Raw genomic sequence first — 17,334 nt, forward strand, 5'->3', positions numbered from 1 at the left:
TTAGCACGAATATTCTTTCATTCTGTAATAGGTCTTTTCTGGTTGATTTAGCTGCATTCTTTTTTTTATTTTTTTTATTTAGCATATTCTTTCTGTTTGCTTGCATTTTACATGGGAATATTTCCAGTAAATAAAGTTTAGAGCTGTTATCTGTCGTGGTTTTATGTTAATAGAAATTTCTCCAACATCAAATAGTTCATCTTATTTTGGTGGTTAGCTTATCACGCTTCTTTGCACTGATCTTATTTTTCTTTTTCAGTCCTAAAGCTTGTTGTAACTAACTTATATAATTTGTTGGATAACCACTGTATCAGTTGTACTCAAAATTAGGCGGAAAAGTACGCAATTTTTTTAAATATTTTGAAATGGTGGGATTGTTGAGAAGATAAAAGCCTCATACATAGGATTGCTTATATCATCTGTCTTTGCATATTTTAGGGGCAAGTCAGCATAATAGATTTGCATGATAGTCTCTGTGATAAATTCTGACAAACAGTAGTAGTCCAATTATTGGTTAGAACCATTCCATCACGTGTATCTTGAACCATCCAATAAAGTGCCTTCACATCATCCATTGTTGGAAAAAGATGTACTGTTATTCAATTGATTGAAAATTTTGAATAAAAAAAAATTACTGATTGATCAGTTAACAATTTTTGTTGTTTTCAACGAAAGAAAATCACTTTTTTGGATGTTGCAAGGCTGTTTATTAGGTGGTCCAAAATATACATGGTAAAACGGTTCTAATCAATAATTTCTTAGTCCCATTTTCAATTCTTGGTCTTAAATTTTTTGCAAGATGAACTGAATATTTGGGGTATGGATGCTTGTGATCTTGCAGTTGACATGCATTGGCCGCGTGCAGCATTAGAATTTTTTTGACCTAAATCTGTAATATAAATTTTTGGGCAAGATAAAATATTGGCCTGCACTTAAGTCAGGCAGTTCTTATATACAGTGTTCCTATCAGTGAAGCTTATACGTTTATCTGACATAGCTTTAATACTCTCCCAAATTTGCCCAGTTGGAGACTGCAGCAGCTACTCTATGCTTCTTTTGAAGTTGTTTGAAGCTTAAAAAGCATGGACATGTGCAAGGTTTCCATTAGCACAAACTCAAATTTGCTTCTCCCTCTTGGATATTACAGCTCTTGAGCTCCTTAAGAAAATTTAACTCAGGGATATCATCAGGCACAAGTTCCTTTGGGGGTTGAGGGTTGATTGTCAAAGTTTCATGTAAAGAGCTTAAAGCTCTTGAAAAAGCTGCTACTAAAAAAGACCTCTTGAAAAAGCAATGATTTATGTTAGCTTGTGATTGAAATCTGTCCGTTTACATTTTCATTTGGTTTTTAAGTTACAAAGAAAGAACATGCTTTACGTCTTTCAAGGGTTGGAAGCGCAGGTCGATAGAATGCTGGTGTTTAGTCTTGAAATGTTTTAGTTAGTTTAATAATTATGACCATGCTCTCTGTTCCTTCCGTAGGCATGATAAAATGCAATAGTGCTTTTTTTTTTTTTTTTTTTTTTAGCAGTCACTATAAAATTATTGAATTTTAAAAACGAATCTGGCAATTGTAACAAGTAATGTAATTGTATATATTATTAATACAGTGGGTAGATTGAGTCCAAATAAAGTTAACATGGTCGTCGAAACTTTGTCGAACAAACAAACCTACAAATCCCCTAGAATTTATCAAAGCAAGCATAGAAAGCTGTGCTAAAAAGCAGACTAAAATGATGACAATAGTTGATTATAATACCCAGTGCCAAGAAGTTGGCATTAGAATCCAACCTTAAATTCACAGATATCAGATTACCAATTAACAAGATCAGCGGAATACTTTCGGACAAATGCTATATACAGAGCAAGCTGCGGGAAACTACAAGGGGGTTGATTGGCAACAAAAGATAACGTAGATCAAAGGATCTTACATAGAGGAAATTGCATTCATGGGATACCAAAATTTGGTGTGACTGTTAGGAGATGTCAATGTTAGATAAAGGGATTCCGATGGTTTAACTGACATTTTCGTGATAGGGGGAGAAGAAAATAACTCATGCTAGAAAGATTAGTATCTCCGATTCATGTGAGGATGGAGAGATGGAATGTGTTGGTGGTGAGTATACAATTCCAGTTAAGATCAATCAGGTGGTTGTTCTCTGATCAATGTAGTGATTGAATTATTTTAGTGTATTTGTTGCACCTATTATATTGTATATATGGTCTATACGTATGCTTTATTTGCAAGATTAAACAGATCTTTTGGTGGAAACTTAGGTAAATGAACGCAGCTGATGAAGAGGAAATTGTTGAATTCCAGGGCAAGCTCCTCTGGAAAGTGATATTTCAGGAATCTCCAATGATGGTTTCTCTTTAGAAAGAAAAGCGAAAAAAGAACTCATGATTGAAAAGAACCACACATTGTAGCTTTCTCCTAAGAAAGATACTTCATGTTTATTTAGGATCAGTCTCAAGATGAGCAGCGGCATTGTGTCCAGAGCATTCAGACACTGATATCTCCACAAATTATAAAAGGGAAGCAAATTGTTTTCTGGGATGACTCTTGGATGAAAGGTACTCCTTTGAAATCACCTTTTAACGGATCAAAACATCTCCGTTTGCGAATTCTTAGACACCCCAAGTATTGAGATGCTTTTCCTTCCCCGCTCCCATACCGAGGTTGGGAGGAATTGGATCATCTCAAGTATCTCACCATGCTCAGCTCACAAAACCGACTCAGAAGATGAGATCTTATGGAGATGGTGCAGCTCGAACAAAGTCTCAATTAAAAGGTGTTATGAATTCCTCATTCATGAAGGCGTAACTTCGTATTCTGCAAGGGTACACTGGAAGATCCCTCTATTGGAAAAAGTGAAAGTCTTTAACTAGTTGGTTTATAACAGAAAGATATCCTCATGATTGATAACATGAAGAAGAGAAATTGGATTGGTCCTCCGTCATATTTACCATGCGGAAACGTAGAGGAAATAATGGATCATTTATTTCCGAATTGCTCTTACTCTCGTCTTATATGGGATGAGATAAATGGAGCTTTAAAAATCCTGTTTACACCGACCTTGGTGGAAGAAATGCGGACAATGTGGAAAAGATTAATCCTTGAAAAGAAATTGTTGAGAGCTCGAGACTATATGGTCGTGACAATTATGTGGAGCATTTGGAAAGAGAGAAATAATCGGGCTTTCGGATTTGAGGCCAAGTCGGCATTGTGTTTGCTCTAGGACTACTTCAACGCTGGACGGCCTGCTCACAGGACAAGTTTCAAGAACCTTTGCAATAGCTGATAAGATTGGTGCTAAAGGATTTCAAATCAACAGCCAAAGTTTGAAGAGGAACCACCATGAAGAGAGGTTTTAAAGAAAACTATCGCTGAACTCAAAGGAAGAGATTGAGGTGCTGCCACCAATGTATTTGTAATTTCTAAAACCTTTATATCCCACCTTTGACCTTTTTCTCTCTTGTGCTTAAACGTAAGAAGCCATCTCAGCTTATGGTTAAATCTGTCTGTGGCACAGCTATGTTTCTATTCTACTGATTTTCTTAATAAACTGGGTGGGAAACCTCCCATTTCATCAAAAAAAATAAAAAATAAAAGATCCCAGCATGAGTTATTCTGCTGAAGAACCTGAAAGGGTTAATCTATCTCCTGAGTAGATTGATGTTTGTAAAACTTTCCACTACTATTTGCTGGCATCTACTTTGATATATATCTAATTTTCTGTCACCATATAAGAAATATATCACTCCGTCTGCCAAACATGTCATCCCATTACATTGACTGCGCTTCCTCTGTCTTATGTGGTGCTGAAACAGATCCTGCTGGGATCTAGCATCCCGTTTCTAATAAATTCCTGGCCTTCCCTTCCAGCGAGGATGGCAGAGCTGTAGCAAGAGGCCTGATCAAGAGGCTCTATAGCTGGGAGGCAGGGTTAGTGGATGACTAATTGACTAATTGATGCAATGAATCCCTTTTTGCCTTGACTGGGAGAAATCTCTAGCTGTTTGCCAGCCATATTCCATTGCGTCTCCATTCCATATTTCTTTGAGGTGAACGTGAGGTTTGCAGCTAACCCAAACATAGGATGGTCTCATCTTTCACATGTCGACAGTTCCTGTCTTCCTCTCAGACTTGTGTACATGTGTGCACTGGCAATGTGCTTAGAGGTCTGTCTTGGGATATAGAATGCCTTGCGTCCTGCTCTAAGATCCGGTCCATATGTTGAGTAACTCACCTGACGGTGGCCTAAGAAGTGCTTTGCAGTGCTTGGAGCATGATCCAACTGGAATGTTGTCCTGAGCACAAGAATTAAAGATGGCCTCTCTTTTTAGTTGTATTTTTTTCAGGATTTATGCAGGTATTATTTCTTCTCTTGGCTATTTGCAACATTTAAATTCCTAATGTTTTGATATCCATGATTACTGCAAAGGTGACTGTTTTTTTTTTACTAATTTACTAAAATGTGTTTCATTGTGACGGTGGGCTGGCTTCTACCCAGACCCAATTCCGGCCTAAAAGTTACGTCCAGTCTGAATGTGACCAGGTGACATCGGGCCTTGATCCTGATGCATCAGGGTTTGTGTCAGTCCGGGCTGGGCTTAAGTTCAGAGTATTGTTAGATCCGGATGCATCTGGGTTTGTGTCGGTTCTACACCGTATATGCACCGCCTGCGATGATTGGTTCACGTGTGGAGCCAGAATGCGACATGCGAAAAAAAAAATTTTCATTCACCGGCCCTGCAAGAGAATCAATCATCGTTGGCGTGCACGCGGTTCTGCACCGCCCGCAGTGTAGAAAGTTTTTGTCCTCGCTTCAAACTCCTTTCGGATTCTAAGAATTTGGCCCGGCAGTAGGTTGCTTTCGCCCAATCAACGGTTTCAGTTCATCCAATCTTCATTATCCCGATGGTCAGATGCGGAAAGATCCATCGAAAGCTATTGTGAATTTAACCAATTCGGGGCCCATTTGGGTACATTTGTTAGCCCGCCTAGCCTGCACTTTTAAGGGCCTGTCCAGGTCCTGGGCTAAGTCCCAGCCTATGGACCTGTTGTTCTGAACAAATAAAAAAAAGATCCATGGAGATCTTTTGGGTTGGAGAGTGTCGGGTTGATCTAGGCCATGCCAACATGGGCGGTCTAGATCATGAATCCAGCCGGGAATTCAGCTCAATCCTACTGAATTATCAAACTGGCCCTCGACCTTCAGAAAAAACACTTCCTCTCTCAATGAAGATTGCATAAATTTAGCAAGTGATTACCACTGTAGGAAATTCTCGGACAACCAAAAGAATCTTGAGAAAAATAACTCATGGGAACACACAGATGAGTCGATCCGATGCTCATAAGTCCACTTGAATGTCCAACGTTTTGCCGAATATTATTCATCACTAACAAAATAAAAGAGAGGCAATGTTTGGACGGACGGACATTTCACATCTCGTGCGTCTTAATGCATGAGAAGTGATTTGTATTGCATAGATTAACCATCGATATGGTTCAATGAGAGTAAGATGTACCAGATCACACGTGCATATCTTATGCATGCATAGCTATAGTGCATCCAAGCCGCTCATACGCAAAGCAAAGAATCACACGTGCCTGCACGTGAGGAGAAATACCATTATGCCTTGATGGTCAATATTGGGTATCCAAACTGCATTCTGTCTTTTTTTTTTTTTAACAGACCTCTTCTACAATTGTGTATACTAGGGCATTTAGACTCAATCATGGAGTTCTTTTCCCCGTTCACAAGGATCCAAAATTCTATACTATTTATCATATGCCTCAAGTTTATAAATCTTCATAGCTTCTCAGATGTCCCTATATAAAATAATCCCTTTTCTTATCCCGGAACCATGTTCACCTATAATATTCTGATGCACATCTTTTGTCAGGGATGTTACCAATGGCTGCTCTCCCGTTAAGGTGATCCAAGAGTCTTGGTCAATTACTTCTATTAAAGAAAAGAACATATTAGCTGTAACTAACAAACCATTTCACAAGCTCTTTCTTCCAAGCAAGGGGAGACTTCTGGTACAAGAACGGAATTTGATCTCTTTCCTTCATGACAAATTTTGCTTATACAATAGATTATAGTTAATAAAACTGCAGCCATGGGCATATAATAACAGCCCCACTCCTGCACACCATAGAAGACTAAAGTTTTTGTGAAATTAGTTTTATCCAAGTTGGTGAAAGAATGATATAGTTAAATCAAACAGCAATAATACAGGCATATATTATAAGGATCCCCACTCTAATTCCCTTATAAAATATTTATACTGAAACTCATGCTCATGTAAGATTAATTTTTACCCGGGCTGGTAAGAGGTGGAAATATTCCACATATGATGATTTATGCTTCAAGCAAATTATGCCTCCAAATCAAATTGTAAAATGATGGAAGAATAATGCATGTCAAACGCTTGAAAAAACATACCTCTCTAAGCTTTGAACACAAAATCTTCTATGAAAAGAAGAGATTTCTATTTTTTTGAGAGCACATGTAAAGAAGAGAATATAACTACTGGTTGCAGCTCTATTTGCAAGGTGGAGGCATTCAGTCTGTCATGATTATTTTAGTTTAATATCTTATTAGACTAGTTTTTTTATTCTTGGATTCTAAATTAATACAAATTTCATGGTACTCAAAACAGTAGGGGGATGGGGGGAAGCAATTTCGTCTATATATTTTCAAAACGTTGCTAGCTAGGATCTAGTATGGCTGTAGTAAGTACAGCAGCTTCAAAATAACCAATTGCACCTTTAGATTGTCGTACTATTTATCAAACAAGACCAAGCCTACCTCGACTACTGTATAGCATATTGGCGAGGTTTAGATGCACCCAAGGTTGTTGTTACAACCAAGATAATTGTTATATTGCTACTCGTATGGCCTGCACTAATTTAAAGATGAAAGGTTTCCATAGATGACATGTGTCACCAAAATTGAATCGAGAAGCAGTAATCTCACTCAGACATAATTATTGTGGACAATAAATGATAGAAGCATCCGAGACTCCCACACATACATATTTATTGGAGTGTCCTCCCTGTAATATACTTGCTTGAAACGAAATCTTGGAAATAACACTACCTAAAGAGTTCAACCCTAGACCTCCTATTTGTAAGGAGAGAGCTATGACCAACACCTTGTCATGATAGAGGCTAATTACAATTTACAAACGCCAGGTTGCCGTTAATAAATTTTGCTCAAAGAAATAAACACGAAAACAAACTACTGCTCATAAAGTAGTTAGCTGAGCCATAGCATGCACGTATCCTAAGTAATATTCCTGATCTACCACTTGGTAGGTGAAATGATGTTGATCAAGTGGGCATTTTTTTTTTGCATTATAAAATTAGTCCCTATGGTAATTAGTTATCAACCAAATGGCAAGACGAAGCACAGCTTTCAATTCCATTTTGTACAACCTACCATTGGTTAAAGTACATTGCCATATGGTTACAAACGGTCTTCGCCTTTTAGATCTCCTCTCTCTCTTTTCCTTGCACCTCGAGCCGATCGACCTCTCTCTCTTCTTCTGTTTTTTTTTTTTTTTTTTTGGAGACAGATCGATCTTTCTTTTAGAGAAAGGAAAGATCTACGTAGGATAAAAAGAACTCCACGACTTCCACTCATTTCTATGAAGTGGGAAGGGAAAAATATTACATAGGCATCCATGGAAGACCCACCACGGCATAGAGAAAACGTTACCCCTGGTGCAATTGACCCAGCACTTGGCCTCACCGCCGGCCGGCCACAATCCGGCCGGGAATTGTCATCATTCCCAAGCCTGATTGCCTCCTGGGACCTCATAAATGCTCTCGAGATGAGGCCGCCACACCCCGACTCGACCGCTTCTACGGTGGGCTGACTTCTTCTTCTCCGGGAGGATATCAGCTAAATACTTGTTCTCATCTTCTACTTTGGCAATTGTGCTGGCCTTCGTATGCTTCCTCTTCTGATGCTTCTTCCTTTTTTCTGGAATCGAAGATGCTGGGATTAGGAAGTAAATGTTACCTCGTTTGAGTTCTGAATCTGGGGAGACCGGTAGGATCTGGCGAACACCACCTTGAGAACACGGCTTGCTCAAGACGTGGTTGGGATTGGCTGCCAAGATCTCGCCCGCGGAGACTTGGCGACTATACTCATCGACCTGGCCATTTAGATGGACAACTCGGACGAGGTCAAGTGCACCGCAGGGAAGGACGCAGGCCAAGCAACACCTAAGGCTGTTGCCCATGTTCAACCTTTCCCTTCTCCCTCTTTGTTTCTTCTTTTCCTATACCTTCCTTTCTTCAAAGTGGCTGTGGTTTATATAGGAACTACAAGAACTCGCATGCCAATAACTTGAACATGAAAGCCATGAATTTAAAGGACAAACGAGCCCTTATTTCGATTAGGTGGAGTCCCATGCACTTCATCTTAAGCCGTATTAAAAGGTGGGCTCATGTGTTACCAAAGCTTGTCTAATTACTAATTAAAAGACAAAAGCTCCTCTCCACGTTCGCTAGAGTTTGAAGTGCTTTTGGCGATTCTACACCTTGACCTGATCTCTTATGTTCTCGAGGTACCTCAAAGTAATTATTGGTGGTCAGATTTACCTTAACCGTGTACGGGTCAAGCAGTTCTACCAACCATGAATAGAGACCAGCCGAGTAAAGCCCTAGCCAAATAATATAATCGAATGTGATTATGTGTTCATAATTTCGTTTAATCACCATCAGGTTGACCGAAGGCACCCGAAATATATTTGTCTTTAGAGGAAGAATATAAATGTACCCATAGATAAATTTTAAGTAAATCTCCATGTTTTTGGGAGGCCAAACTTTGAGAACAATAGTAGCATGGTAGATATTTTTCCATGAGTTGCACCAGTACTTTTAGCGGTCTGATCACCAACATACTCCCTCTAAAATTAAAGAAGCCAATTGTTCATCTTTCTTGGATTATGTGACATATCTGCTTTGCTATCGTGTGCTGCTATCACATTTGTTTGTGGCCTGATTCATTTAAATTTGCATATGCTGACCGAGCCTAGTTGGATTTTTTTTTTTTTTTTTTTAAGAGCCTAGTTGGATTTAGAAAAGAAATATATCACTTTTAATTTATAGAGTAGAAAAATTTATTGCAATCCGTCTCCACTTTGGCTTCTAAAAATGTCATACAAAATTAAAGTTCAAAATTGATATGCCCCTTCAGCTAATTTGCAGACTAGAAGACTCTTCGAAGGCCAGATTTGTATAAAGATGCGATCATGCTAACCAGAATTTGTTGCACAATTTTAATTGCTTAAATGGGTACGCGGATCACCACTCATGAGATTATAATTTGACATAGAAAATTGTTTGATATTTGTTCTTTTGTGAGACCAGTGAATCACATCATGGACTGCTCTTTTCCAACACCCATTACTGATTTCAGGGATCCTCTTCCATGGTAATGAAGGGGCTTCAGGCATGGGAGAGTCATTAACAATCCTCTGATTAATTTCCAACAGATAGGTACAAAAGGAGACATCCCATCCTACAACCCTCCCTGGTTCAAGGCTGGTGAGACCCCTTCTTTGAAATCAAAAAGAGCCACTTCGGTGATGTTAACTTTAGTTAGGGTTATGGGAAGGAGTTATACTTGAATGGTGCATAAAAAATTCCAAAGGTCATGGATTAAATGTGGCCTAGCTATATAGCTGTTTTAATTTATTTTATCAGCTGTAAGGCTACAGAATTGTTGAGCATAGTTGTGTACTACTACGTGTGATCTAATAATTAGATGCTAATGTGTAGCTTTTAATCATACAACCTCAACCCTCTGAGCTCTGACATTATTGTTCCGAGGCCGGTGTTATATGCGTAGCTGGAGCTGCAATCGAGCTTGATTCCAATAAAATTGCTCATTTTTACAAGAACGGATGGTTGTAGCATTGCAGAACCCAGGTTTTATAGAAGCATATATCTATGGGGGGGAAAAAAAATAAAAAGGTTTCATAGAAAGCAGCTCGGATCTTCTTTAAACTTGGGAAAGGTGGGGGCTTCTATATGACCTAAAACAAGGTTCTACAAGACATCCATGAGAAATTAAAGGGGTAGAGTAGTTGGCACAATGGCTTGGAACATGTTCTTTCCCTATGCAGTCAAATAATTGTTATAAAATCCATCTCCAATGCTGTCCGGTAGAGAGGCTGTGCAGTGGATGGTGCACGCAAGCTCTTCACCCGCACTAGCAAGCGGACGCATCCGCCTTTGAGTCATTCAGAGAAGTAGTGAATCCAATATTTCAAGAAAGAGCATGAGAAATGCTTTGGAAATCACGAAGCAATTTGCCAAGTGAAACAATGTAAAGGAGCTGGTGAGGAAAGCTTAGAATTACTTCGGACTCACTTGGTTCACACAAAAAAAATTTTTTTTCAAAAAATAATTTTTTGAAAAATAATTTTTTAGAAACTTATTTCATGAAAATAAGATTTTAGTATGTTTGGTTGATCATGAAAAGATCACTTATTATAAAGTAGTTTATGTTCAGATGAGCATCTATTTTTCTAAAAAAAATATGTAAAATATCTATTATATTCTTAGTAGATATAAAACTGTACATTTTTACTCATAAATTTTATATAAATATTAATATTATATTTATATTAATATAAATATAATATTAATATATTATAATATAATATTAGATCATAATAATTTATTATATTAATATAATACTAATATATTAATATTATATTTATATAATATGAATATTTTAATATAATAAATTTATTAATATAGATATAAATATTATATTATATTAATATAAATATTAAAATATAATAAATATTAATATTATATTTATATAAATATTAAGATAATATTATATTATATTATATTATATTATTATTCAGTATTTTATTCTAATTATCCATTGATATTTTACTAAATTCTAGCTATACATCTTAAAAGGATATTTTAGGAAAGAAAAAGTACCACCATTTTTCATGTCACAGGAAGTGCCAAAACCTACCTCTCTTATGAGTTTTCACTTTTTATGAAACGTGGGAAGTGACTTCCCATGCGAAGTATTTTTTTCACTCTTTTTCCTCTTAAAACTCTAACCAAATAAGAAGCTCTTTCTCCACTTCTCAGGAAGTATCTCTTTCCCCTCTACTTCTCATCAACCAAACGAATCCTTGTAGGAGGATATTAACTATCAAGTATTGTTTATCTTTGTTCGGTATTCAGCTCTATATCTTACTTAAATGAATGATACCTCACCTACGTTCAGGGAGGTAAAAAATGAATAATACCTCACCTACCTTCATGGGGGCAAAAAAAATCTTGGCAAGCAAAATACTATTCATGTTAAAAAAAATAGAAATATTACAATTTGTCAACTGGTATGGATGATGGATCAAAATAAATAAGAACCAAGTTCCCACTTAATTCAAGATGCCAAGATATTTGAGATGCATGAGATTGAGAGTACTTTGTCACGCTCATGAGCATTTTTTTTTTTTTTTTTTTTTTTTTGGAGGGGGAGAGGTTTGATTTGAGTAAACATATTTGTTTGTCTTCCCTCATGCAGCTTGATTTATAATTGACTGCTTGGCAATAGGTAAGGTTTCATTATTTTGGTTCATTTCCCTCGTAATGGACATATAGGTGAATCTACTCTTCCAATAAATTATTAGTTGCAAAAAAAAAAGAAAAAAAAAAAAGAGCACTTGTAGGATGGTCTACTGACATGCTTACAAGCACTCAAAAAAATCCAAATTTGAACTCAACCTAACCACACCTAACCTGCTGACAAATTCTTGTTTCTTAAGTGTTGCTCATGGCTTGACTTCACTCTTTTATTTAGTAAACTCTTTTGTTTTTCTATGTGACAAATCTGCACAAATTCTGGTCGGTAAGATTGAATGCATGTTCCATGTCTATCCTCTCCTACAAAATCTCACCCACATCATCTACATCATGGTATGAATACAAGTATTTATGCCTTGGTTTAGGGGGTTTGTATGACCATCAATACACGTGTGCACAGTAATGAGGAAGGGGACGCTTCAAATCACATGATTTTTTTTTGATAAATTAGATTTAATTATACCGATCTAAAATAAACATATGTATATATATATAAGAATCAAAAATAAAATATATAAAAAATTCAGTAAAAAAATCTATCACACCAGTCCAGAATATAATTCTTGTATGGTAGTTCATATATGCCGCCAGCCAATCCGGAGGAACTGATGTTGGTATTTGATGAACTCATGGCCATCTAAGACCTAACCGGTCATCCATTTGTCGTCTTATCCTCTGCCCGCAATCTATCCAGCGGCCCGCACGTGGCCACCTCACCACCAGACGCATTTGGAGTCGTTGGATTCCTGGGCCCGATATTGCCAAGCCAAAACACGGACTTGGCGCAATCTGGTTTAGCTTCTAGTACGATTGTCTTCTCGTCTTTCTTTGTTTATTTAATGTAATCTTTTGTTTGTTACCATCTAACATTCTTTAGTGGAACAAGGGATGGTTTTTGTATGGGATGACTTCATTGTGTCCGCCTGATGTGGGATGGATGGATGGATGGATGGAGATTGGGCCGGGTGGGGAGAACTTTGTGGGATTTGGGTGTGACTTGGAGGGTGGGAGGTAAGGGAGGAGTTTGGTGAGAATAATATGTGGAAGGGAATCAAATCTAGCTGTACGAAGGTGTGATACGTTGTCAGCGAATTAGGTCGGCCCAGGACCATCGTGCGACATGGCATTTTTCGTGGGCTAGATGTGGACATGATTGGGCTGGGCTTAGCTGGGACTGAAATCCATTAGCTAGGTTTAGATTTAACTACTGTGTAGAGAAAGAAGAGGCAGCCGTGCGGACATAAACATGGGAAGACTGTGGAGACTTTATCTTTTTTCATCAACGTCATATCATATGGCTTATAGAGAATATGAAATAGTGAAAATATTATTTAGTATGAGGTCTCATGAGTTGGGTCCAACTAGTGTTTGGATACATAAAATTACGATAACAATCGATTTCTTACCTAGTTGCAATTAGGGGTGAGCAAAAATCGAATATGAACTAATCAAATCGGTGAAACCGAATCAAACCACAGATTTGGCTTGATTTAAAATTTTATCCGGTTTGATTTGGTTGATTTTTTATGTATAAAAAATAAATTTAAATTGATTCAAATTAATCAATAACTAAAATCGTTCTCAAACCGAACAAGATCGGCTTTAATAAAACGACGTTATTTTGATTAGAGTATTATTTATGTTGGAGTATTAATATATTAAAAAATAATTTTAGATTTATGATATTTTTTATTAATTTGATTTTGTGTTGATTAGTCTTAAATTTTAAATGACTTATTTATTGGATTGTTTATTTTTTTTGTAATGTGTTAGAAATTTTTATCTTAATCCTTAATGATAGTATTTGTTTAAAAATTTTATTTTTTTGAGTGATAATATTTTATATTAATTTAAATTATTTTATTTGATAAAATTTTTTGATGATACCCCTATGTAAAAATAAATAAATTTTTATGAATCATTAAAAATAATAATAATAATAATATAAACTGGTAAACCCAATCAAACCACACCGTTTAAACCATATTGATTTGGTTTCAATCTTCTATTGATCCCATTTGATTTCTAAAAATGCCAAACCATTTAGAAATGATTCAACTTAGATTTGAACATGAAACCAGTCCAAATCGGATCATACTCATCTAAGGCTGCAATACTATATATTTGAATATTAAGCCTGCACATAAAGACTAATAACAGGCGAAAGCAATACATGTTTAATGATAGATAAAATGGAGGATCACGGCATTATAAGCATTATAATAGCCTTTATAGTGATTTTGGCCACCCACATTACATTATTAAATTAAGTAATACAAACATGACTGTCACTTTCTATTATTCCCTGTAAAACTGTTATTTTTCCTTCTTTTTTTTTTTTCTTTAGATGAAAGACTGTTGTCATAAAAACAACAGTTGCTATTCTTATTTGAACTTTCTTCTAAATAAATTTTTTTCAAGTTTCAATGTTCTTTAAAAATTATCTCTGGACATGATTGTATGATCCGAAAAATATATGTTCAAAAAAAAAAAAAGAAGAAGAAGGAAAAGATAATACCATTGTTTTTCTATTATTATCAATTATTTATGTTATAATACTATTATAACAATCATTTTTTTTAATGATTACTTGAATGTAATGGCCATCTTAGGTCAGCTGGCAAGCTCCATTCCACGTCACCCTCTCCTTAATGCATGCAATTTTCCCATAAAAAAGTTATAAAAGGTCAAATTTGAAAGAACAACAAACAGAAAAGAATGCCATCAAAACCCAATACAAATCTGGCCACTTGGCAAACAGAAGAAGACAACATGTCGAAGGCCCGGCCTAACAACACGAACCGGCGCCGGTTCTGATCTTAAACTACGTTGAGGGCCTTCAGGCGTCCCATGTTTGTAGGCCACTCTCGGGCTGGCCTTCGCCCATGGTTTCAACCCACAAGCCAATATCGGGCCTGGGCCCTTGAAGTGTGCTCCAGTTCCAGCCCACGGATCTCTCTCTTGAATACGGTTTCCTGTCTCACGAGGCAACACGCAAGGTACGAGAATTTTTTTTGGTCTTTGAGAAAGCGAAGTTAAAAGGACTCCGTATCCCTTTTTTTGGCTGAGATTTCTGTAAAGATATGATCAGAGTTCTTTTCCAAATTAATATAAAAAAAAAAATTATTTATTTAAATAATTTTATTATAAATTTATTTATTAAAATAATATAAAATCGATAAAATATCATTTTGAACGATATTTTTCCATTACCACATCACTCCCTATTTTTCACGTAGATCAAAAAAAAATAAAAAATATAAATATTAAAAAATATAAAAATTTTAAAAACATCATTTGAAATCGCATTTTTAAAAATACCATTTATAATGATATTTTTAAAAACGTCATATTTTTTGACATTTTTTTCTTCAAAAAAAATAAAAATAATAAAAAATAATAAATTTATAAAAAAAATTTAATTTTGATAAAAATAAAAATTATCATTTAAAATTAGTATTTCCATTTCAAATTATCTTTTTAAAAAAATATCTGAAAAAAATTGGTATAAAAAAATATTAAAAATACCATTAAAAATTTTAAGAAATAGAAATTATAATTCTAAAATTTAAGAAAATAAAAATTTTAATTTTAATTTAAATAAAAATTATCATTTCAAATTACAATCTCCTTTTCAAATTAATTTTTTTTTAAAAAATATCATAAAAAAATAAAAAAAATAAAAATTATAATTTTGAAAGAATTTTAAAAAATAAAAATTTTAATTTTAATTCAAATAAAAAATAATTTAAAATTATTTTATCTATTTAAAATTTATTTTTTAAAAAAAAATATCTCAAAAAAATCTTAAAAAATTAAAAAAATATCATAAAAAATGAAAAAAAAATGTAGCCAAATAAAAATTATAATTTTAAATTTTAAAAAATAATAATTTTAATTTTAATTCAAATAAAAATCATCATTTCAAATTACTTTCTCCATTTCAAATTAATTTTCTTAAAAGGATATGTCAAAAAAATAAAAAAAAGAGCCATAAAAGATCAAAATATTTAAAAATTAAAAAAATTAAAAATTATAATTTTTAATTTAAAAAAATAATTTTTTTAATTTTAATTAAAATAAAAAATACCATTTTAAATTACTTTTCCCATTTCAAATTATATTTTTTAAAAAATATTTCAAACAAAGAAGTAAAAAATGAGAAAAAAAAGAGAAAAAATAAAAATTCAAATGTTAACTCAAATAAAAAACATAAATTTAAATTATTTTTTATTTAAAATTAATTTTGTTAAAAAAATATCCCAAAAAAATTTATGGGGGTTAAAAAAATAAAAAAATATCATAAAAAATAAAAATATCAAAAAAATGAGAAAAAAATTATAATTTTAAATTTAAAAAAATAAAAATTTTAATTCAAAATTTTTTTCAATACCGCATGTACGTAGCTGTTTGTGCTCATACCAGATCGAGATGTACTAGTGCAGTCCGATTCATCTCATAATTAAATTATCCGATATACTATTATTATTTACATTATAATTTTTATAGTCCTTTTAGCATAATTTTTTCTCTCCTAATATTCTGAGATATATTAGAGTATGTGTAACCATATCCACAAGCATAATATCCGATCACTTGAAATTAAATAATATAAAATAAAATTAATAATTAATAATATTAAATAGAATAAAAATATCAAGCGTACAAAAAATAGTACAATAAAAATTTTAAAAATATTAAGTACAAATCTAAAAAAGACTAAGTCCTACAAGGACGTCGTGGTGCCCGTGGTCGCTTGGACCTTCTCAGGAAAGTCCTCAACGGCTGCTCCTGCTCCTACTGTGATGGCTTCTCCCCTATATCAGTGGAGGAGGTCTGCTGGTCATGTTGCTCAGGAATAACGGATACTGTCGGATCATCTACGGACTGAGCGACCCGCTCAACCCTCTCATCTGGATACACTGATGGTCCTGAAAAAAAAGTATCATACTCATGTGGCCAACTGGTATCCGATGATGTCATCTAGGGATGTAGGAAGAAGAAGGCGCTGCTATCTGTGGATCAAAAAATAGTGGCATCTATGCAGCATCTAGTGATGACATCTGCGGAATATGCGATGATGACATATGTGGAATATACGGTAACGGCATATATCTCATATCTGACGCATCGGCTGCTCCATACCAAGGCGCACAGCTATATGGATCAACACCAATCGCCACTAATGTTCCAAAACTTGTTCTCTCTATCTCACGCAGTATCCGAATTCGTTCATCCTCATCAGTCGTAGATAAAGCACGATGAGCGTCCAACACAAGACCCGACATAGAATCAGTCTACAAAATAAAAATAAAACAGTCAATATACTGTAAAATATAAAATAAAAATATAACATAAACAACATAAACTAATTTTCGTAATCTTACCAAAAGACGCACAGCAGAACTCTCGCCCTCGTATCCAAAAACTGCATACCAAGGCTGTCCAATGATTCGCACTGTAATGCTAAAATACCAAGCCATGTAGTGATCGGTATATGAACGACCTCTCAAAATGGGATCACCATAAACAATGTGATCTCGACGTGCATCCCAAATATCGACGTACTCTACACGTCTGATACGCCAGTTAATACGAGCTCTCCCTCATCGATCAATACGATAAAGTCTCTGACTGGTATCAAACTGCTCTGGGATACTTTGAATCTGACCAAACTGCCGCAGGACACG

At 34.9% G+C, this 17,334-nt stretch overlaps 1 protein-coding gene across 1 annotated transcript; it reads right to left on the reverse strand.

Annotated features, from left to right (window-relative positions):
- Positions 1-7,325: 7,325 nt before the first annotated feature.
- Positions 7,326-8,339, reverse strand: LOC109506586 (uncharacterized). Its single transcript, XM_019854770.3, has one exon. The coding sequence runs from the start codon at positions 8,260-8,262 to the stop codon at positions 7,801-7,803; it is 462 nt and encodes a 153-aa protein (XP_019710329.1). The 5' UTR covers positions 8,263-8,339; the 3' UTR covers positions 7,326-7,800.
- Between the last annotated feature and the right edge of the window lie 8,995 nt (positions 8,340-17,334).

The sequence above is a fragment of the Elaeis guineensis genome, chromosome 14 (genome assembly GCF_000442705.2).
Source record: "Elaeis guineensis isolate ETL-2024a chromosome 14, EG11, whole genome shotgun sequence".
NCBI classification, from domain to species: Eukaryota; Viridiplantae; Streptophyta; class Magnoliopsida; order Arecales; family Arecaceae; genus Elaeis; species Elaeis guineensis.

Excerpts from the sequence above, each read along its gene's own strand:
- LOC109506586 (XM_019854770.3), bottom strand. The coding sequence starts at position 8,262 with ATGGGCAACAGCCTTAGGTGTTGCTTGGCCTGCGTCCTTCCCTGCGGT.